The 23,938-nt window shown below is 44.8% G+C and overlaps 1 protein-coding gene across 1 annotated transcript; it reads right to left on the bottom strand.

Moving 5' to 3' along the window:
• Positions 1–5,932: 5,932 nt before the first annotated feature.
• On the bottom strand, positions 5,933–18,284 carry ARX (aristaless related homeobox). Its single transcript, XM_036747031.1, has 5 exons — positions 18,092–18,284; positions 15,102–15,957; positions 12,018–12,063; positions 8,856–9,184; positions 5,933–6,437 (listed from the first exon to the last, which is right to left on the bottom strand). The coding sequence occupies exons 1-5, from the start codon at positions 18,282–18,284 to the stop codon at positions 6,197–6,199; spliced, it is 1,665 nt and encodes a 554-aa protein (XP_036602926.1). The 3' UTR covers positions 5,933–6,196.
• Positions 18,285–23,938: the final 5,654 nt, after the last annotated feature.

Genomic DNA, 23,938 nt, shown 5'->3' with positions numbered 1-23,938 from the left:
TCCACCCGTAACAGACTGGCAGTAAATTTTTGACCTCTAAGATTTTGTGGAGTCTGAGCTCACCTCCAATCCTTGGGGAAAGGTACTGATCCTTTGGAAAATGAGGGCTGACCCATATCAGAATACAGAATCCCTTCCTGGCATAGTAGGAACTTTGAGACCAACTATTCCCCAACCCTACCCACTTTGCTCTGTTAGCATGAGGAACTCTTGGCTTTTGAGGTAGAGGAAGGCTGGGAGAGTAAACAACTCTAATTTTAATTTGTTCCAGAAGAGATAAGTTTAGATGATCCTGTGACTGCTGTCCTAGACTTGAAGGGGTAACCAAAGTTCCCAGGTGAATGTTTGGAATGATGTGGCCCGGGAAAGAAGCCCCAGAACCCCCACCTCACCTCAGCCATGGCCACCTGCTTCCCATCAGGCATTAGAATTTTCTCAAAGTGACCGCTCAGGTTTTGTTGGAGAGAGAGAAGAGGCAGTAGGGGTAAGGGTGATGCCGAAACTACAAGTCAGATTCACGGACTGTTTTGCATCTTATTTAAAAAACAAAACCTAGCCATAAACCCTCTGAGACTTGGACAAATTTCCCTCGAGCTGCTAAATGCTCCCATCCCCAAACCTGAAACCATCTTTCCCTCTCACTTTTTTTTTTGTGGGGGGAGGAGGGGGTTTGTCTCTGGGGCAAATCACCTAAATATTTCTTAATTGAACGGTTTGTCGTGGAGGTTCCTTATAGCTGTTTAATAGATTAACTCATCTGAGCCAGCTTCAAATTTCAGATTAAAATTCCTTCATCCCGAAGGCAGCATTATCAGGTTGTTGGAGGCTGTTTTCAAACCTTGGTTTTGAATAGCAGCGGCTCTGCATTAATTTAACCACTAAGCTAATAAGTAGGTTTCGTTTTGTTATGCTAAGCTTTATTGCTTTTCTTTTGATCCGAATGGTGTTGTTGAGCAAAGCAGCAGACAAGGCATTCTTTGATGAGGGAATTAGCGCTCTATTCTTCCTCTATTATTCATAGCACAGTGGAATATGTAAGTACCTGAGGGTGTCAAAGGAGAGCGGGCTCCATTGCAAAGTGTTCGCCTTGTTTCTCTCAATAGCTGACTATGAGATGATAAACCGCTTAATACACTGCACTAATTGGATGAGAGCAAAAAGAGACGGGAATTAAGGCGAGGCAAAAGCAGAGAGTGCTACCGGCCCTCATTCACTCTTTCACCACTTTAACGGCACCAAAGGAGGCACAAGCTTTCTATAAGCAGACGAGGGGTTTTTGTGCGGAGATAAAATGAACCTGTTAGTGGATTCAAGTAATACACTAATTATTGCACAGTATAAATACCACTACTGGTTTTATAACAGGGAGGTAAACTTCTTTTGAGACGGTTATAGGATTGCTTGGCAGTAGTGTAGATCCTAATAAGAGACCAGAGTAATAACCCCCTGGATTAACAAAATTGCTGCTTGTACAAGTGTGATTCTGGCTTTTACGAAGATTTCAGGAGAGTGAATAAAAATGACTGAATGACATTTCTTAATGTGCAAGTGGTAATCGCTCCCTTTTCTTTAAAGTAAAAAAAAAAAAATACATACATACTTGTACTTCAAACTGGACTGTTAATAACGTCCAGGGGCAACATGACTTTTCCTTTTTGAAAAATGCTTCTCTGTTCTTCCCCCAGGTAGCAGGTTGTGTGTGTGTGTGTGTGTGTGTGTGTGTGTGTGTGTATGTTTAATCTGCTGTCAGTTAAATATGCAGTACTTGAGGGAATTCTCTCCAAAACACCATTTCAGGACCACCAAACCCTCCCCACCCCACCCCCCAATTCAGACATGTGTGTGTATATATGCATACACTTACACACTATCACATTTTCTCTCTAAAAGTGGTGACTTCACCATTTATAATTTCCTATGGTCAACTTCTTTTCCCGCTCCAAAGATCTCTCTGCCCCAAGTGATGTATAAAAGGGATCCTACATTTCCCTTATTTTCAATGTTTTTAAATGGATCACGATTTTGTTTAGTGGAGGGGTACATTGAAGAGGAATCTAGAGGATAGAGAAGACAGCCTTCCTTCCACAGGCACTGAGTTCAGAATCGTGGTGAGCCCCTCTTCTCCCCCCACCCCTCCCCGCCCCCGTCAGGCCCCATCCGCTAATTCACCTAAGACAGTCAAATGCCTCATATGTGGAGACCTCTACCCTGCAGGTTAATGCATCTCACACTATAAACCAACTTTGGCATGGCCAAGGCCAAAACAGCACACGATAAAGGTACACCTTGCTGGTGGTTTATAAGTGTCTATATGTTTATATATGAATATGCATATACACACATGTGGGTTTATAAATGCATGCGTGTGTGTGTTGATACACATTTCTACATGTGTGCACATATGTAATAACGTTACTTAATGGCTCGTTTTTCTTGGAATTTTCCACTTCGCTAAAACAACTTGAAAATCTGAGTTTGGTGACCATCTACTCCTCACACTGCCCCAACCCATCTCCACTTGGTTCCCCACCTTACAAGACATTCCAGGGGCAGCAGCCCTGGGAATTGCTGTATGGGTGCTTCTAAACCGGACAGCAGATGGTGAGGTTTTCTGCTTGGACGTAAAAGAAGACACTGCGATGAACCGGGCTCTCCTGCTCCTGCCAGGCGCAATATTTCTTGGCGATTGCAAGACTATCTTGGAGGAGGTTTGCTTAAGGTTGGGGGTTGGGGGGGGGGGAGGGGGTCAGGCTCTCCCAGCATTGTAACCGAGTTCCCAGATATTAGGGCCAAATTGGGTTGCCATTCATTAATAATGCTCACAATAAGATTAAATCATTCTGGAAAATCTCATAAAATCCCCCTAAGTACGCTCCAGTGGCTCTTTCCAAACCCCATCATTCAGCACTTGGGGAGGTTTGGAAGGAGAAGAAAATTGGTTTCTTCGCTTTTAATGCTGCTTTGAAAAGATACTCAGAGTTTGTCATGCGTGACATATCACATGTTTAATATGGACTCGCTGGAAGTCAGGGGGTCTTTAGCGTGTGATATTTATGGAGAATATTAAGTGCAGAAGGAGGTCCCTCCAGCTGGAGAAAGTTGAAAGAATAAGAGGTCTTGGATCCGGCTTGTTTGCGGCATCAGAATGACATCGGATTAAGAGTTTGTAAAACAAGGCGAGGAGCTCTCATTGGCTAGTAATAAATGTAATCCTTGGAGGTAATTTCACGCAATTTGCCTCTGCTCCATGGAAGGGTCAAATGAGAAAAAATGACTTAGAAAAGAGTTCATTAACAGGAAGAATGGTACTGTTACTCGTATACCATCCAATTGGCAGCTTAGAAGGGAAGGGGGAGGAGGGGGAGAGCAGCGGAATCCTGACTAAACAAAAAGGCAAAATCCCAGGAAAATTTATATTAACCATAAAACGGAGTGTCCCCTTACAGTCCCCATAAACATTCTGGGGTCTTTGGCCCGGGGGTGGGGGTGGGGAGCCACCAAGGTATCACGGCTGATGAGAGAAGCCTGCGGTCTCCTCCTCTTACCCCTCCAGTTCTCTGTCATTCGCTTGGAATGGGATATGCCAAAGACAGGCATTTAAGTTTGGGAGGGCAGAGAAAGTGGCATTCCACGAACACTTCCTTCCCCCACGATATCCTGTACTAAGGTCCCTTAGGCTCCTCCTACCTCTGCGGTAATTGAAGGGAGGGGTGAGAGAGGAGGAGGAACTTGTACGACAGAGAATTCCGTTTCCCACCCCGCTACAAAGGTACCGAGGTTCTCTAGAGCGAAATATGGTCCTCCATTGAGTGACCCATCATCGCTCATTGCTCGTTCCATCATCACCCTTCTCTCTCCACCCCCTCCTCCCCACGACCCCCCCTCTCCTTAGCAACCCCTCTTCCCCAATGTTCTCTCCCTACTCGCGCTATCTCCTTCTCCGTTTTCCTCCAGTTTTCTGTTATAAGCCACTCCACGATTCTTTGACCCTTTATTCTTTCCAGCCTTTTTACTGAGTTTTTATGGCTCGCGATGAAGTTCAATTCCAAGATGCCAAGTGAATCTCAGCAAAACCGAAGCTAGTCACTTTCCTAAGAGTAAGCCCAAGACTAAAGGAGCGCGAGTGTCTGTGTTCCTTGACGGTAGTTAACGGAAGACTGGAAAAGGCTTGCTAGGTAGGCTTACCTCTGCAGCTCCCCTGAGGAGAGTATGTAGCCTTGAGGACAAGCTAGGATGAGGAAACTTCGCCCACCCCACTTTAAACCTACACTCCAAAATCTACACATCAGTCCTCTCCAGATGGAATGTTCAAGGATATAGATTAGAAATGGGAGAGAAGTCATTTGCCCAGCTTGCCCTAGAGTCACACTCCATCCTGCCAGAGTTGGGTACAGATTTCCACTCCGCATTAAAGCAGGCGCTTAGAAAAGCAGGGGACCAGAGTAACCCGGCAGGACTTAACCAAAGCTCAAAGAAGATGTCAACTCAGGTTAGTCACGGAACATCAACCCCCTTCTTGCCCCTCCCCCCCAAAGGTCCGGTGCACTAATTACTGCAAATTGAAACTAATTAAGCTCTTCTTCCCTTTCCCATCGCCCTCTAATCATTAAAGAGGCGCACCACGCTGTCAGAGGGGCTGCCATAGATTGGTAACCAATAGTAAATCAAACACGTTTCCACACACACACGCACACCTTTCCTTGGATCAGTGTTTCCCAGATAGCATCGCAATTATGCCATTAGAGAGCTGCCAAGTTCATACATCTTTTTCCTCCCTCTACCTCTCTCCTGTGTGCCCCTCTTCCCTCCCTCTCTTTCTAGAGGCATCCACACTCACTAGCGCACGCACACACATACACAAGTATAACACCCTCTCGGAAGTGAGCTCCCCAGCTTCTCAATCTGCCCTTTTACCTGTCATCTCTTGGGTATACACTTCCAAGCACAGCCTTGAGAGAGCAAGTGGTACCTTCAGTGAGACAACTTCCCTCTATTTCATGCGAAAAGCCTCCGTTTTCTTTAAAATGCTTAAACGAATACCAACACATGAGCCCAACCACTGCCAGGAGGAAAAATTACATATTCATTCTAGGGCACATCCCCAGTGATTAAACATTCTGTTAAACGCACCACCACCTGAGTGAGTCTTCGGTTGCCCTCTACAATAAGGTGATTCGCCTAGTGCGGTGTTCCTGAATGCATTTTTCACACTCTCTTTTGTTAAACATATATAGATTTTTTTTATTTTCTGAGTGTGGCACTTCTCCATCGGATAGCAAGGAAAAGTGAGGACAAGAACAACATTACACAAAAGTACTGTACCATTGCCTTTTTGAAGGTTTCTGGAACCTCTACAGTTAATAAGTTAAATAAAGGGTCTGTGTACATAAATATTTGTCTAGGAACCCTATCATATCTACAACACAATAAGAATCTACAGAAGGACAAACTTTTACAACGCTACACTGAGTGCAACTGCTTTATAACATTTCAAATATACAAAGCTCTGTTCTTTTTTTATAACAATGGTATGTACAGAATCAATAATCACAGTTTAGTGACTTAAACAGTCCATATTCTAGCAGTGTATTTCCCTTTGGTTTGATATAAAAACCTTGGTTGGTGTAGTGATAAAGAATAGAACAAGAAAAAGATACCCCTTCCCTTTAAGTGCACTGGTTATCATACAGCATCAAATTAACTCTTTCTGCCCTGGAAGCATCCTTGGTTGAGAAAACTCAGTGGGTCAAGGTGTGATTTTTAAAAGATCGGGAGGGAAGAACAGGAAGGGAAAGAATCCAACCTTTAAAAAGCACACACACTAAATATCATACGTGGAATCCAGGGAGAAAAAAACCAAAACATAGTAAGACGGCGACTCAAAATACATTTTACATTATGACGTCATTTTAAGAGAGAGAGAGCGAGAGAGAGAGATGAAAAAACGAATCAGCAGGTTGGACATTTAAGGGGAGGAAAAAAGGTACCAGCCAAGGAATTTGCTATTCAGGAGCTGTTAGTGTTGGTTTACCCAGGAGAGCACTGTAGCAAAGGATGCTTTCTTTCTCCAAGTTCCTAACTCGAGAACCTCTCCAACGTCTTAGTTTGCTGGTCCTCTTTTTAGCATTTGGTCTTGATTGGTGCTATTTGAGGTGACCTTTTATTCTGATTACCGGTGGTGGTGCTGGGGCGGGTTTTAACACACCTCTTTCCCTGTGCTGTTCCCAGGGAGGATATTGAGCTGTGTCAGCTGGGCGGCGTGTTCTTTTGCTTTCAGCCTCAGAGCTGCTATGCTTGAAGCCCGTCTGTCCGCGGCAGCTGTGGCGGGGTCCGAGAGCGCACTTGACTGCACCCCGCTATCCACCGCGGGAGTGGGCTGTCTCAGGAGGGCGGCAGCGGTGGAAGCGCTAGTCAGAGGAGCCATCGTGGAAAAGAGCCTGCGACGAAAGTAGACGCAGGAGTGTTTAGGTATTGCCACATACATACATGCATCCTTTCCCCCCTCTTTTGAATTTTTTCTTTTCTTAATGAACTCCCTTTAGTAAGTGTTCAATGCATTCAGAGCTTGAAGTGTGAACAATGTGGCTTTTTTTGTGTGTGTATTGTGAGAATTCGGTCAGAGGCTGAGGGGGCAGAAGACCTGTTGCAAAATCTCAACGTTGGCATCCAGAAGATTTTGTTAAAGTCTCATTTTATCCAAGTTATTGGTGACAGGCTTGTTCGGGAGAGTACCCTGTCAAGAGCAGAGCTGATACTATGATTTATGCTGAATAGAGGTAGAGATTTCAAAGCCAAATGCTTTCTCATGATGATCCAGCATTTAGGAGAGGGAGGAAGGAGAGAGCAGGGGAGAACAGGAAAGAGAAGAGGAAGAAACAAAGGGGGAGAAAGGGAGTGAGGAAAGGCAGGAGGAAGAGAGGATGTGATGGGAAGAGAAGATCAGGAAGAAGAGGGGAAAGAGAAGACTTTGCAGTTGGGGTTACGCTCTGTTATGCTTTGGCTTTGTTTTTATTTTTTCCTCCTTCCCACCAATGAATGTCTATGTTGTCTTTCTCCCGAGAAAGACTCCGAAGTCCCTGGTGCCCGGTGTGTCTATCGGCTCCTTAGCCCTGATGCCCATTCCCTGCAGGAGGTGGTATGCCTGTTGATTTCCTCACAGTGGAATGCCAATTACTAGCCAGCAACCTAGCATCCCAGCTCAATGACACAATCTTTTAAATGCCTTCCCTCTAGTTTGCCTGACTTCTCTCCCCAGAGCAGTGGTGCTGAAGAGAGGGAGTGACCCCCTTGACTGGCACATGAAGATGCACAGACTCTCCATTAACCAAGGAGGTGATTATTGACATCATCACTGCTAGGAACTGAACTATGGTCCTTCTAAAAGCAATGGGGCCTTATAGCTCAGCCTCAGCTTGCTAAGCCTGGGCATTGGCCACCACAGAGCAGTCGCCTCCTGCTTCTCCTTTGCCTTGGCATGGAAAGTGGAAGGCAGGGTTGGTAGCTGAGAGGAACCAAAGCCAGAGCTGGCCTCTCTCCCCAACCTCCCAAAGGATGCCTGGTTCTTGGGCTGGCCTCCCTCCTGAACGATGAGTTTGTTCCATGCTGTTGGCACCTTGCTTCGAGTTTTCCACCCTTAAATCACTGCCTTAAGGAAGGAGTCAGAAAATACTGCTTTGTTTGAGGAAATCCAGTGCTCCTCCTCCTCCCTCTCCAACCTACCCCCTTACCTTATCCCCTGCCCCCCCTTGCCTATTTTAATCTTACAGCCCATTATCCAAGCTGTTGCTAGTAAGCTTTTCACAATTCACTTTTCAATTTGTTGTCAAAGGGAAAATAGTCGAAGCAGGCATTAATGCTGCAGGAGAGCTGATAAAGTGTGAAATCATGCCTCCATGCAGGGGGCGTGACAGAACTGTAACATCACTTGTTCCATTAGGTAAATTGAGTCACTGACTGCAATTTGATGCACAATCTGGTTAATTTCATTGGTTTGTATGAAGAAACTAATTTTACTTGGAATTTGGTTTTTCCCCCTCCATGAGATGATTTTTTTTTTTGTTAAGTGGCTGCTCAGTTGGATGAATCTATTATTTCTTTGTTCTCTTAAAGAGAGATCATTGCAGCTACATTCAGTTTTATTTTCACTGCACTTCCCAACTTAATACATCCTTCCTTTGTTTCTTTGTCTGTGTGATTAACTACAGACTTTTATTTCATCATTTGATGTTCATTTAAAGAAAGGGAGCTATAATGTAAGATGAGTTATTTCTTTTATTTCCTTGTCTTGTACCACTGTTTGATTCAGGTGCAACATGCAGGGATGCAGCTTTAACAGCCGGTCACTTGAGTGACAAGAAGGATTCAACTTTAGGACACTGAGAATGTGTGACCTCAGTGTTAGCCACACAAAGCCTCAGATCAGCTTCTCTTGAACCTAAGTCCTTGTTCCTCTCTTGGTCTGCCATGCTGATGAACTAGATGAACTCTCATCTAGAGGAGGGATCACCAGCATGGGTTTTGCTCTCCCATCTCTCTCTTCCGTCCCTCTATCACCGGTTGTTGGCACTATTCTATAGTGATACCTTAGAATGATACATGATACATGAGAATACAATTATTAGCCATAAAACATAAAGTCAGCAAGACTGTCTTCCTGATAAGAGATCTTCTTCTATCAAGCTTTGGTAAAGGACTAATAAGTAATGTTTTCATTTTTTCCCCTTTCTCTCTCACCATTCTATTCCCCTTACCTCTTAACCTCCCCGATTGTCAGTCCTTTAGATACTGGAGGTTTTTTTCCCCTTCTTGAATGTTTTAAACGTATGTGTTTAAAAGCATAAGATGAATAACATTACCTTCCAAATGCAGGGCTGATGAAGGCTGGATGCCGGAATACTGCTGCACCCAAGAAAGTGCTGAGGCCTAGTGGAGTCCCACTTGGTGGCAAAGTTGCAGAGCCAGGTGGAGGAGGTAGACTGGGAAAGGCAGCAGCAGCTGCAGCTGCAGCAGCAGTCCAGGCTGAGTCCAGAGCTGGGTGATGAGGAGGGAAAGGGCTGGCATCCAGGTATGGACTGAGGGGGTGGGTTGCTGAGAGAGGACCAGGAAAAGGCAAACCTGGAGGGTGAGTCTGAGCTCCAGCTTTCTCCCTTTTTCGCCACTTGGCCCGTCGGTTCTGGAACCAGACCTACAACCCCAAAACAAACCTCTGGTGAATGACTCTTTTGTCTGTCTGCTTGGAAGGGTGCTTTAAGCCAGCTATGTGTTCTTCTCTGCCTCAGATTCTCTTTTGGGACTGGGCACTATCCCTTTCTTCCTCCTACCTCACTTTTACCTCTAGTCTTGATTTCATAATCATATTGTGCTTTGACTTAAAAATACAAGACTGTTCTGCGCCATATCTGGAGAGAGAAAGAAGGCATGGTTTTATGAAATCAGAAAAGCAGGGAAAGCACAGTAAACAAATGCTACTCTACTGTGTTGGGTTTTTTTCTGAACAGATTACTTCGTTCTCCAGTTTAAAAAGAAAATAAATTTGCAGTTTTTGGAATGTCCACAATGGGCAAAAACAACTGTACTCCATACCAGTGGTTATATTCAACTACATCAGGTTTATACGGTACTAAGATTCTCAACTCCATCTTCATTACTTAAAAGGGGGACATTCAGCAGTGTGTATGCTGGGTGTGGAGAAGAGGCCACGTAATGAAAGCAAGCTAATCAACTTGTCTGCAGCACCTGAAATGAACTGCTCCATAAAGCAAAGTATGTTTCTAATCCACATGCGTGTGTTAGGAACACAAACACATTCAGTTCACTACATACTGGACTTATACATACCTATAGTAAATAGACATGCAAAATATAACAATGTGCACTTTTCCAAATCTTTAAAGTATTCATATTTCCTATAAGATATAGATTGAACATACATTATTCAAGTAAGATGGTATGATTTGGTGATGTTCTTAACATAAAATATCTTTCTATTTAGTAATAGAAAGCAGCCTAATTAGAGATCTTTACCTGAAATACTTGCTGCAGCTAACAACATTCTAAAAATAATTCCCAATAGCATCAAATGACTTTTTGTGTAATCTATTCAGTACACCCACATTCCCAAGATCTGCTGGGGCCCATGAAAGCTTTAAGAGTTAAATCATAGAACAGCATCCCGACAAATGTCTAAAAAATTAAGGAATTCCAAATCCAGGCTATGTATGTACAAAATGGCATGAAGAAATACTACAAAATACCAAATGGAAGTTATATTTCTCTGCCCCTACAAAAAATATGCAAGGTTGTCAAATGCAGGTTGAGAGCTTAAGTTGTAGATACCCCAGATTCTAAGCTTGCCTTGACTTTTAAACAGCCGTTATAATTATTCAGTAAGAAAAATCAGCAGCGAGAATAAATTGATCTTTTCAAATGGTGCTGTGAAGGAAAATTTCTTGCATGTTTTTCATCTTTTTTTTTTAATCACAACTCCTGAAAGCTTGAGGAAATAGACAAAATAATGCAGTCTTATCTGTGAAAGGTGGAGATGATTTTTATGCATGATATTTTCTGTTTTGAGTGTGATTTCTATTTGAAGAAAAACAGCGATATCTTTGTTGCAATTGAAGGAATAAAGGAAGCCAAGTTGTACAGAAGAGACAAAATGTCCTTAAAGAAAGTGAAAATCTTTCCCAACTCGATTTTATTGCCTCTCTCAACCTCAATTATCAAGATGTCCCTACTGCAATTCCTCATTATTGAATTAATACCTCTGAGTACACCCAGAGGTAAACTAAGGGACTCTAATAATTCATATTCACTTAATTACATCTCCTCCAGTGAATAGGGGGAAAGGAGAAAGGAGGGGTGGGGGGACTCTTTCTTTCTTTTTAAAAGTTATTTAACTTTCCCACGACTTGTTCCCCTGAGCTGAAAATACTGATTTGCTGTCACATCTCTGTTTGACAATGGAGAAATGTGTCAACAGAAAGGAGGGGACAGATCTCATCATTAACCCCTCTAATGCAAGAAGCTGTTGTGTATTAAATGAGCCATATGGAATTTATTATGCTTTATCAGCGCTCGATTTTAACTGTAAAGTGATTTGCTTAGCTTCAGACCCAGAGACATCTGTTTTCTGTTGGCAATCAGGGCATCCCAATGTTTATCGTCTCTTTGGTTATGAAGCTTGGGTTAGGAAATGCACTCTGGTATGGGGCTGCAAACACCTTTAATAGCATTGCACTCGCTCACTATTAGATCAATGCGGGCTTATTGCTATAAAAATGGGAAATCAAATAGCATTAGCCAGCTCCTTGTGCAGGCGGAGGGGAAATCAAACAGCATTTTGCCTTCAAATGGCCCTGTTTGTTCTAGCACTAAGTGGGCTTTTATGAAGCCCGATTGGAGACTTAATCGCAGCCAAATACCTGCTTGGAGCTGAGCGGATTCGTCTAACAACCAAATCCACATTCTGCCCGATTATTTCAATCAGAGTAAGTTTGCGCCAGCGGATTGTTAGGTATCGGGGCTAAAGCTAGGCTCCCGAAGTGCCAAGCAGCCTGGGATGTTTGAAACCTCTTCTCTGTTCCTTGAGCTTCCTCCATTTTCCTCCCTCTCCCTCTCCCTCTCCCTCTCTCTCTTCGCCCCCCCCCCCCATTTGTTCCTTTAGGGTGATTTGACTTTGAATTTCATATAGAAATTGTGTTATATATGTATACATATACGTACACGTCTATATATCTATACACACATACATATATACACATATGGAGAGGATAGATGTTTATATTTTAAGCTGGACTCCTGATTTCAGTACAACCTTTAGAGACCGAGTTTTGCCGCCCCTGACAGGGCCCACAAAATTTTGTCCTAATCTATGTGGCTAGACCTCCAGACTGTATTGGAGGAGAAAAGCACATCTCTACCCCCCCTCCTCTCCTCTCCGCTGTCCTTTAATACCTTATCCTAACCACAAATACAGTTTTATCCCATTCCTGGAGGATAGACCCTAGGGAACTCACCTGTACTCGGGCTTCCGTCAGATCCAATCTCATGGCCAACTCTTCCCTGAGAAGGAAACAACACACAAACACAGAGATCAATGTATTGAGATGCACTCACCCATAGACCTTGGACCCACTGCACCACTAAACTATAGTCTTTCACTGATCCCTACCTGGGGATTAGTTAGCAAACACACCTTGCTTTACTTGCAAAAACCTTAAGATCAAAAACATAAGCTCATATTCACCCTCTTTTGCTACTAAAACTAGTCTTTAGAATAGATGATAAGGTTTGCACAATCATAACCACACATTGCTAGGTGTAGGATTTTTTTTTGGAGAGATGAGTCCAGATATGATCCTTAATGTACTTTCTAAGTTTATATAAGGTAAAGCACACTGGTGTTTTCCCCCCATACAAGTATTCTTTACTTTGTCAGTCAGACATATGATCATGTGAAATTCTTAGCCCATGTTCCTTCTTAATGTTTTGTTGGTAGAGAGCACAATACTAGGTTTTTTAAAAGTCAATTTAATACTTGGGGCACTGCATCAGTGAGAAAATGCAGCGGGGCATTTATCTTAAGCTTTTTTTTTCAGTGGTCTGTGTCTCTGTCACACTCTCTCCCTATCTCCACTCCTTCTGTCTCTCCTCTCTTGTTTTCTGAATTTTACATGCTCACTATCTCCCTCTCCCTTCCTCTTCTTTCCATTAGATCACAATCCCCATTACCTTCTGGAGTTATGTTAAGCTTATTAAAGGATCAGTGGGGTCAATTTTTCGATTAAAAAATACTGTGTGCCTCCTTTTTTCAAATGCCCACCATAAACTCTGCACATCACAGAGGAAGTCAATTTAGCTGAAACTGTACCTCCTCATTTCAGTTATTACAGCAACAATTAAGACAAATAGGAAACCATTAAGATGTTGTAAAACTTCTCACAATCTGTTTATGAAAATCTGAGAGCTCAGAATATAATTGGATCTTCCTTCGATAATATGAAAGAGTTAGCTGAGCATTGGGACCCAGGACTGAGGGAAGCTGCTCTTTGCTGGTCACTAGGCCTCACCTGAAAGTTTCTTTCAAAGCCTTCAGCATAGGGGAAGCTAAATCTGTTTCGAGCTTCCCTTTCCCTCCAGCCGGCTGTCTAAACCAAGTCTTTCCCAGCTAGATCAAAAGACTCTCTTTAATAGAGAAGGGTGGGGTAGAAGTGAGTTTGGGGGGGATGGCAATGTTCCCCTCCATCTGATTCTCTTGAGGGAAATATGAAAAAAGAGGTGGACACTGAATCCAACTCGATGGGCTTCATTTCCCTTTTTAATTCTTAACTTGTATTCATTTATAATATACGGCATTGTCACATAGTGACCTAATGAGTATTGGATTTTGAACATCTATTTTAAAGTTTATTCACTTAAAAAAAAGGTGAAGGAGGAGGCTGGGTGGAGGATCGGGAAGGCCAAGTTTAGCCCTCCTCCCACTATGAAATCCGCTATTTTCTGCATCCTGTTGGGAGAGAATTTTAGAACGCAAGATCAATGGTAATTTGAAGTCCATGCTAGACGCTGAAGTATTCACAGTATGTTCTCTGCTTTAAAGGACTGGTCATTTTTCCCTTTTAAAATTCAAATTAAAAAGCTTAAGTCCTCCGTGAAGTAGCTGGTTTAAGCTTGTCAAGTAGTTCTCTAAACATGTTTGCACTGCTCCGACACCCTTGCTTATCTTTCTTTCTCTCTGTCCCCAACTGGCTAATATTTCCTCCTGACCCTGGCTTTCCCCCAGTAAGAGCGGGCTAGAAACCAACTGAGCTTTGAACTGGGGTAAAGAAGGATGCTACAGCATACCTCCCAAATCGGGAATCAACTTTTCCAGATTAACTGAATTAGCACGGTGCATGCTTTCTCTCCCTGCCTCTTGAATACACATTTAAAAAAAAATTAAAGTAAGTCTGCTACAGTGTAACATATTCCGATCCATAAATCTTCAACATAACTGGATACATTTTCCCACCACTTAAAATTTTGTGTCAACTTTATATGTGGAATGCAATGCCCACGATTTGTCACGCATACATATCTAAACATTCTTGTTCAGCACATTAATTAAACACAAATTCAGACTGTAGGCAAGCATACATATATAAAACCTCGCATGGCTCCTGGTTTTTACTCAGATACATATTTTGGGAGTCCTCAAATCAGAATACTTTGATCTTTTTAAAGGACTTTCCTGTAGGGGTAGGGCTCTCAAGTCCGCTGGGAATACTGTAACTGATATCCCACAGGCTCGTCTGTGAATATGAAGGGGGTTCAGGAAGGCAGACGAAAATAGATCAGGATTTGTTGTAGACCTCACCAGAGCCAGCACTACCTGCTCTAGACCGAAGAAGTATGCAGCAAATATAGCCTGAGTCTAGAACGGGAAAGTTTGGCCGGTCCTTTGGGTATGTGGTCGTTGTGAATCTATTTGTCTGCAAGTCTGTCAGACAGAGGAGCGCTGTCTGGTCTGGGTAGGCAAGCTGCTTTTCCAAAGTAATTTAGAAAAGAAAAGGAAATTGGACTTGGTGATGGGAGGACAGAGATCGTCCCATCAAAATTTGATCCCTTTGAGATAATAGTGGGACCGAAGGGAGGGGGGTGAGTAGAAATCCACAGAGGGGGCACAGGGGCGTGTGGTGGTGGAGGGGGACTGGAGAAGGGGCAGGAGTTTGGGGAAGTTCTGTAAGTAAGTCCTGGAGCGAAGGCCGGGAGACACCCGCAAATAGTGCACGGGCCCTGTCCCTAACCGCTGTGGTGCTTGCTCTCGCTCTTAAGCATAGTCTTCTTCCCAGGAGGATCACTACTGTAAATATTGCCGAGAATGGTAGGTCCACGTACCTATTCCTGCCTACGTGCTTGTCTATTTGTACGTCTGTCTGTCTCTACCTCCTAGACATCTCCTTTCCCGTGGCCGTCTGAGCTGTTGATGTATGTCTGTGGCGTGTGTGTGTGTGTGTGTGTGTATTTGTGGAGTGTGTGTCTGCGGTGTGTGTGTGTGTGTGTGTGTGTGTGTGTGTGTATAGGGCGGGGGGGGGGGGCAGTTCGGGGAGAGATTGCAGTACCTGGTGAAAACGTCGGGGTAATGGGTTTTTTGGAAAGCGCGCTCCAGTTCCTCCAGCTGGTAACTGGTGAAGGTGGTGCGGTAACGCCGCTGCTTCCTCTTGAGCAGGCCCTCCTCGGAGTCGCTGCCCGCCGACAGGCACACACTGTCCTCGCCGTCCTTGCCCTCGCCGTCCTCGCCAGGGTGCAGCAGCAGCTCCTCTTTGGGGGACAGCTCCCCGCCCTCTGCTGCGGCGGCGGCGGCGGCGGCAGCGGCGGCCGCGGCTGCAGCGGCGGTGGCGGCGGTGCAGCGCCTGGGCTCCTTCAGGAGGCCCCTGCCGTCATCCTCCAGGAGCTCCTCCTCGTCGTCCTCCAGCAGCTCTTCTTCTTCGTCGTCCTCCTCCTCGTCCTCCAGCAGCTCCTCCTCGTCGTCCTCCGGGCCCGGGGGACCCGAGGAGGCGGCGGCGGCCGAAGCTACTTGGCCTAGCCTGTCGTCGGGGTGCGGGGCGCCTCCCTTGCTCCCCAGCTCGTCTAGGGCGGGCGGCGGTGGCACGAAGGGGGCCCCGTTCTCCCTGTACGACTTGCTGCGGCTAATGCTGACCTGCGGCGCTTGGCTGATTTTGAGCGTGTCCCAGGCGGAGGTGGCCCCAACCCCGGCTCCGGCTCCGGCCCCGTCGGGCCTATCTCCAGACCTCTGCTGCTGGGGCTCCCCGCGAGGGCCCGCCGCGGCCGCCGCTGCAGCTGCCGCCGCCGCTGCCGCCGCCGCCGCCGCCGCCGCTCCCTGCAGAAGGCGGCCCCCTCCCGGACCGTAGAGGCGTCTCAGCTTGGGGGGCAGGTGAAGTTCCGCTTCGAACTGGGGGCTACTGCCCTTCGGGGAGCCTGCTGAGGAAGGAGGGAGGAAGGGGTAGAGAAAAAAAGCGGACGAGGAAGAAGACGGGAGAGAGACCGACAGACGGCCAACATCCCAACAGCCGGGACACAAAGAGGGAGAAAAGAGGATGGGGCGGGGAGAGAAAGAGAAGTACACAGTGGGTCAGTGTCAGTGGCCCAGGCACAGCTACCAGCTGTCACCCAAAGGCGAGTTAGGCACCCGTCTGTCCCATTTCCTCTCTGTCTCAATCTTCAGATCTCCCACCACTCGAATACTCCGTTCCACTAAAACCTTTTCCTAGAGGAATAAGACAAGACGCCCTGGAATCACCGAGGCCAGAGAAGGGATCATGTTTGGGGTTCTGTCAGCCGGCTAGTGCAATTCTTAACCACAGTCTCCTGGGTTGCCCCCTCCTCCGGTAGGTTGGTAGGGGATTGAAATAAGAGGACCGAGGGAGCTGGCAGGCCTTACTCATCCAGTTGCACTAGAAAACATGCCACGGGACAGTTGGCACGGCGCCCATAGCTTTAGACTCCCAGCTTCACTCTTTCCTCACACACACACACCCACTTTATTAAAGAACATTGTGCATTCATTCTCTTTCTGAGCCCCCAACTTTTTTGGGAAAGATAAAACATTCTAGCACCGAAACAACCTAAAAAATACAACCTTAAAACTTTGTAAATTACATGGCACCTCGCTTTTTTACAGCAAGTCGAAGCGGCCCCGGGGCACTGCAGCTAATCTTTGGCTGGCGCAGAGCTGGGGAGAGGGGAGCTGCCCCAGCTGGAGGCCGCTGGAGAAGCAGACAGACTCTGGAGGTTCTGGGAGCCCTGAGCCTTCCCCAGCCAACCTGGTTGGGGAGGGGCGCGCGAAATTCTTTCTATTGAAACAAGAAAAATTCCCCAAGAGCAAATACGCCCTTAAAAAGAAGTGGGGAAGAATGGGGGTGTGGGGGGGTGGGAGGTGTGTGGAGGGGAGAGTGTTATAGGGAATGCTCCTGCCAAATATTCTGCTTAGGGCTCTTTCCCTTCGAGGAAGCGCCTGACACAGGTGCTGCCACAAGCTAAAAAAAGAAAGGGAGAAAGTCAGTTTTATTTAAATAAAAGACTCTTTCTCTTCTCCCACCCACCCCCGCCCCAGTCAGTCTCCTTTTCCCCAAAGGAAGCACACGGGCAGTGGCTTGACCATCAACTTTAAGATGTCAGACTCGAGTCTGCGGGGATTTTCTTCCTATCCTCTAGTCTAGAGATTCACCTCACTTCCAAACTTGAGCAGAGCAGGTTTGAGGCCACGCTGCAAAATAGTTGTTCTGCATTTTAAATCACTGTTTGAATGAAAATCGCAGAACCTCATCTGGGGGGTGGGGAGAGGGGGAAAAAGAGAGAAAGAGAAAAATAGAGAGAGGGGAAGAAGGAGAAGAGAGAGAGAGAGAGGAAGGAGAGAGAGAGAGAGAGAGAGAGAGAGAAAGAGAGAGAGAGAGAGAGAGAGAGAGAGAGAGAGAGAGACCCTCTCGAAAAGCTGCATTTTTCTTGTGATTCAAATACCACAAGATGAAATTTCGGACACCCCAGTTAGACATTTTCTGCAATGCTTCAATTAAAACGTCCCTAAGACATATGCAAGGAAAAAAATTGGATGGTGAGAAAAGGAAGCTTCAGGTAGAGGAATGACATCCCCCCGCCCTTGTTTGCTTTTCTTCACAGACTCCCAGACTTCGGCTGCTTTGAGGTTCCCCAAGTCTTTGCTCTAAAGGATTTGATCCCTGGCAGCACCTGCCATTTTTGACTTCTCTCCAGCACACCAACACCACTCTCCAACACGACCGATATATTACTTTAATAAGGCAGCTACATTCAACTAACAACCAGAAATGCTCCTCTGTCTGTGCTCTGGATAGAGAGAGAAATCTCCTGTCAGAGGCTTTTTTTTAAATATAGGTCCCTGAAAGGGTGGGTGCAGGCAGCAAAGTTTACAGGCCTCATAAATCTACCTTCCTCTTCTTCCTCAGTCCCTCTCCCTCTGTTCCCAACCCTTCCTCCTTCCCAAAACAAAATCAAAATCTACAATAATTGCACTTCGGGAACGGCTTTTTTGGCTGTTGCGATCTGCAGTCCGAAGGATTGAAAGATTGTTTCTTACCTTGCGCGACCTTATCCTGATCTGTCCGGCTAGACAGAGAAGGCAGGCTCTGAGCAGCTCCTAGCAATCTCATTTTACAGGGACTCCGCCTGCCCAGGATGCTGTCTATGCAGTAGGAGGAGAGCAAAGTTGGAGATTTACTTTTGCATTCAGGCCTCTCAGAGCAGCTCTCCTCTTGGTACTGATTGCTCATGGTTTTTGGCTTTTCCCCTTTTCGTAACGAGCTGGGAGGTTGCTGCCTCTCTCGGAAGGCTGGCTGGCTGGATATGTGTGTGGGGGGGAAATGACTGGCTTTTTTTTTTTTTGGTTTGGGGGTTTGGGTTTTTTTTCCTTGTTGCTTTCCCCGCCCCACCCCCTAAGCTGCTTGTTTTAATCCCCCCTCCGGCGGCTCCCACACTCGCCCCTCTTCGTGCTCAGGACACCAGTAACAAGTGTAGTGAGCAGCAATTGCTTTGCTCCGGAGTCCCTCTCCTCCACGTGCTGGGAGTCGTCCTCTGATTGGTTCTCGCCAGAGGCTGGGCAGCTTCAGGCTAGGGGCGAGAAGTAAAACCCGGCATGGATTTCCTAGGGACCGCCCTCAGCCACCATCACCAAATGAGAAAGTTCATTGCCCTATCCTTTAGAACTTTTTTTTCTTTCTTTTCTTCTCCCTTCTTAAAAACGAAACAAAACCAAACCAAACTTCCGAAGGCCTTATGTGAAGCTCCGATCATTCCCACACCGAACCCCATCCTCTCTAGGCTACGTCTAACGGCTCTAATATCTGGGAAAGCCGTTTCTGATGCTATGGTCTCTCTGGGGATTCGTGAGGCTAGAGATAGAGGACGTAGGAAGAAGGCCAAGAGACAGGAATGACACTTCAGAGCTGAACTCATAACCAACACAGTGCATCTTAAGGCCGCCAAGGTACCTGCGTTTTGTTCAGTGTCGGACACTAAGTAGAGGTGCACAATTAAAAAAAAAAATGTTTCTGTTAATGCTGATGACAATGGGCAGTCGAGGAGCTAAGGCGTGGGCAGAAGCTGAACTCTATGGTCGGTCTCAACGTCCACACCATCCACACAACGTGAACTCCAGGTTTCAGTGGTAATATCCTTCATCCACAAGACGAAACACACGTAGCTTACTGATTTTTGTTGCTGTTTTCCTAACCTGTTTGGAGTAAGGAGAGGGAAAATTGTTAAAACTAAGTTTAGCAGCTAACAAAAACTGGGAGTTCAAAACCTGATGAAGGAAGAAGAAAGGCCAAATATTATTAGGTCTGCAGGATTTCCTTCAGGTCTCTATAATATAATTTCCCTCCTTTTACCCTCCCCAATCGACTTCTCAAGTCCTGCTCCCCGCCCCGCACCAAAGTTACATTCATTGTTGTAGGAACCTGAGACCACACTGAACAGAGATCTCATGGAAGGTTAGCTTGGGACACGGAGGGTGGTGGAGGAACAGACTCATTAAGCTCTGAACAATACGGGGCTATGTTCCAGTCTTGTAGTTATCGCCTAAAATAGAAGACCCGTAGTTTTCCCTACTGATACGTCTGTTCTGACTACAAGCTGATGGCATCGATGAGGGTCCTGGGCAAGGAAGAATGGTAAGCCCCAAGGGCTAGGGGCATTTCTCCGAAAACACCTTTGACAGTTAGCATATCACACACACACACGCACACACACACACACACACACACACACACACACACACACGCCGAAGAGTCCCACACCCACAGTATCAAGATCTGAACCAAGATGTAAATTTGTAAAGTCTAGATAACACAACCCTCGTATTTTATTTTGCCTCTGCCGAGCTACCACAGACTTTCCGGCTGCTGCGGCATAGTTTAGGGCCCAGAGGAAAGAAAGAGGGAAACACTAAGCTGGGGGGGGGGGGGGAGGGAGGTTGTGTGGTGGGATGGGAGGTGTTTTAGGAGGGGTTGGGGGGAAGGGTAATCCATGTCGGGTTTTCCTCTTTTTCATCTTTCCCCATTCAATGTGTCAAAGAAGAAGCATTTTTACAAAGGGTTATACTTGAATTGCATACAGTCAGTATTTAAAAATACAAGGATTCGTAATTGGAATTTTCACTGTAATAAACATCTGGATAACTCTTTTAGATGCTAATAGGTGATAGACATTCGGCTGGTTTGGCAGATGTATTTAATATACAACTTGAGAGCGATGAAGTGATAACTGCAACACCAGCCTCGGGGGGATGTTGCAAGGCACTCTATCCCTCTCACACCGAAGATTTTTAGTTTTCTACCCTTTTAGCCGTTTCTGCTGGATGGGGAGGGGGAGGAGGACAGAGGAGGGGCTTCGCGGGGGGTGACGAAGAAGTCGAGATATCTCAGACGCAGGATTGTACGAGGCATTTCTGGGACTGAGAGACACCTGGTGAAGCCTCTTCCCACTCCCATTTCCGCTTTAAACCACCCTCGCCCCCAATTTATTTCCCTTGTTTCTAAGGGACCAATGGTGTCATTATTAATAACATCTTACATTTAGTACGTTATATTGTCCTTTCTCAACTTAAATGATTTTCCTCCTTTTCAGCTTAAATGGGTTTGTTTCATTATATGGTAAACAACCATCACCACTCACAAAAATGCACATTGTCTTTCTCTTGTCTCGAAAGTTGATACTCTAAAGACGTGGTCTCACTTCTGAACAAGGGACCCACTTGAGAACACTCTAAGATTTCTTCCAAGCTTCTTGCTAGAAGAGTTAGTTACTTTCCATTTTCCAGCCAGAACTGATCATCGGAAATCTACAAGACCCGGTTTATTTCTCTTCTTAACTTTGTGTCTCTCTAAAGTATATGCAGGAAAAGGACAGAAACCGACAATAGGAATAATGTCAAAAAATAACACAAGTCTTTTGTTTTATTTTGTTTTGGGGGACTCCAATGAGTTCTACACCCGAAGTAGAAGACCTTTAATACCTGTTGTTTTACCAATGAGAGAGAGAGAGAGAGAAAGAGAGAGAGAGAGAGAGAGAGAGAGAGAGGAGAGAGAGAGAGAGAGAGAGAGAGAGGGAGAGAGGGAGGGAGAGAGAGAGAGAAATTCTGGTATTCTATTAAATATAGGTTCCTATTTTAATCAACCATCGTTAAAATATCATTTTTGACTTCTAATTAATGACCACTGTAAACAAACCTTAACCAGATTTTAGAAAACCAATGATAGAACACCAAGTCTTTCTTCTCAGAGTGTATTAAAGGATCTTTTCCATCTGCTTTTCCTACTGTTTTTTTTTCCCCTTCCAGTTTTCTGATCAAGTGTCCGAAATGCTTTTCTGGAGTGAGAATGCATTTCTGGAGGAAAATCCATTTAACTCAGGGAGAATGGCCTGACCTCAGTCACAGTTTACAACCAGCAGCCCCGAAATATTCATTGTCACAATTCAATTACCAACTTCAACAAGCTAGAATTTACTTTTTCTATTTATCCCTCTTCAGTTATTGCCATTCTTTAGAGACATAGCAATTAGAAAAACACCCAGAAACAAGGTTTGCTGACATATTTGGTAGAGAAATAACCTGTAGTCTTATTGAATCAGTGTCTTACTGGAATTTGTGATTAAGGTTTCTAGGTGTATTATCCTTTGGGCTATTTTTAGAAACACTAATACAAAGTAAGAAATAATTAATAATTTGAGTGAACAGTATAGAAATCTAGGTCTCTTACTATAAGAAAGGAGTAAAATAACTTTTTTAGTTTGATTTAATTTGATGTTTGCTGAACTTAAAAGGGAAGCACTTTGTCCTTCCTTGCCTTTTAATAACTTATCAAATTAATTGCATTTCAATGTGAATGTTATACATGATTAAACACTGTTATTCATGATCCCTAGGATATGAAGTCTTTCAGATATGTAATTATTAATTTTTTTTCCAGTGCTGCCCCTTTCTTTGAGAACGTGACTTCTGGGTTTTTCCCTTTGCTTCTCCAATCAATAAAGTAAAACTGGCAATCCTAGCTGGAAAAGGGGATTGTAAGAGTAGAAATCTGTGGTTTATTGTGCAAATTGAAGTTTTTCACCAGAACCGGAAATAATAATTACCTAGAAGAGGTGAATGTAAAAAAAAATCTTCCTTTACATGATGATAGCTAATTTTATATTGTATTTTCAAAATTATATTGGCAAGAAATAAAGAATAAGGTGGTGGCAGTTAGGTGCCATTATACTGGGAAAAATGTGTTTGGGAGACAGTTAACCTTGAACACTTTCATTTGAGATGTTTTAATATATTGTGCAATATACACATAGATAAATAAAGCTGAAATGGGCTTCAAGCAGCACCGTTCTGCTAGGGTCCCCTTAAATTAAGCTCAACCTCTTCAAAACATATATTTAAACAATAGAAATAAACTTCATTGGAGTCTGACGACCAATTTTGGAACCATTGGAAGGGAAGACAATGAGTCCTGATTACATGCGAGGATTCTCTGTGATGTGATATCGCCTTTGCCAAGCCATTTTGTTGTTTTATTTATTTTTTTAAAACAAACTTTCATTCATTTATGGTCTTCTGCAACCTGCTAATTTAACACTGGAGCGCGTTATTGCAGTGTTAGGAGGGAGAGAAAACAACAATACTGCAATGATCCAAATGATACAGTAGGATTATAGCAATTATAGTTCTACTTGCAGAAGAAAACCTTGCTGAGATCAGCCAAACAAACTGATGCCTTGTAAGGATAACAAGCTTGTGGATTGACAGCCAACGCTGAGAAAGGCAGGAGGGCACAAACGGAAATATTTGCCTTTTTTTAACTCCAACCAGCCAAGATTAACCTCCTCAAATGTTGCTTTCATAACAATATCCACTTCAGCTCGATGAATCCAGAACATGGTATATATTTTATTCACAACTACAGGTTTATCCGCCTGAAAGTATGATAACGGGACGTGTGATACCGCTCTTGCTTAGCATTCACTTTCACCCTCTTTCTCTTCCTCCCCCACTCCTCCTTACACACAAGGAAGCTTTCGACAATTTATTTATTTAAAAAGAAACGATTATGGAGATGTCCAAAAGGACTGATAATTGGATTTCCAGCACAGTCTCTTCATCTGGTTTAGTTTATCCTTCTCTCGGATCCTCGAGTCCTGTAGGATCTATTAAACTGGCACTCAATTCTTTGGCTAGGAGTGAGTTGTTAGAAAACAGCTCTCAGAAGTGCAATCTCAACCGCAGCAAAGTCCCCCGAGGTAATGGACCTGGCATGTCTAATTAATGAGGTGCAAATAAAGTAACTTTTTCTTTGCAAACTCCGCCAGTTTCGGGAGAGATTGGTGGAGACACTGAAGGGGAGAGGGAGAGAGGGAAAGAGAGAGAGAGAGAGAGAGAGAGAGAGAGAGAGAGAGAGAGAGAGAGGAGAGAGGAGAGAGAGAGAGAGTCCTCTCCCTCCCCCACTACTCCATATTCAATCACCCTATAACATTTTCAAGCCTAGATTCACACTGCAGTGAATTATGGCAGCAGCTCCGTCCCTTCCGCTTGGGACTCAAGCCCGCATTTACGAAGGAGCTGTGTACATACACGAATGTATGATTCAAGTAAATGGTTCCTAAACCTCTTCACAGACCAGCACCCGCTCCTCTCCAACTCTCCCTAGCTTTCTACACAGCGCCAAGTGTTCCAAATTCAGATCGGGAAACTTCTTGGGTTGGTGGCTGTCTATTCCTGTGGATGCAGGAACTGAGCAGAAAGATGGAACGTCTACCACGCCACTCCTGCGTTCTGCGCCCGAGACGCAGGGGGCGGGGGGGGGGGGGGGAGGGGAGTCTCAACTTTCCTCGCAATCTTGGACCTCAGAAACCAGAGTCCAGAGCCTGGTGAGCATAGTAG

This window comes from Trichosurus vulpecula, chromosome 2 (assembly GCF_011100635.1).
Source record: "Trichosurus vulpecula isolate mTriVul1 chromosome 2, mTriVul1.pri, whole genome shotgun sequence".
NCBI lineage: Eukaryota > Metazoa > Chordata > Mammalia > Diprotodontia > Phalangeridae > Trichosurus > Trichosurus vulpecula.
The sequence above is the reverse complement of the archived record's forward strand: the minus strand, read 5'-3'. Positions and strand labels throughout refer to the sequence as shown.

Bases quoted from the DNA above. Each gene is read 5' to 3' on its own strand.
- ARX (XM_036747031.1), bottom strand. From the start codon at position 18,284: ATGAGCAATCAGTACCAAGAGGAGAGCTGCTCTGAGAGGCCTGAATGC. The intron at 15,958-18,091 runs GTAAGAAACAAT...CTTCCTCAGCAG, and splicing joins TCAGGATAAGGTCGCGCAAG to GCTCCCCGAAGGGCAGTAGC. The intron at 6,438-8,855 runs GTAATGTTATTC...CTTTCGTCGCAG, and splicing joins ATCAGCCCTGCATTTGGAAG to GCTCTTTTCCACGATGGCTC.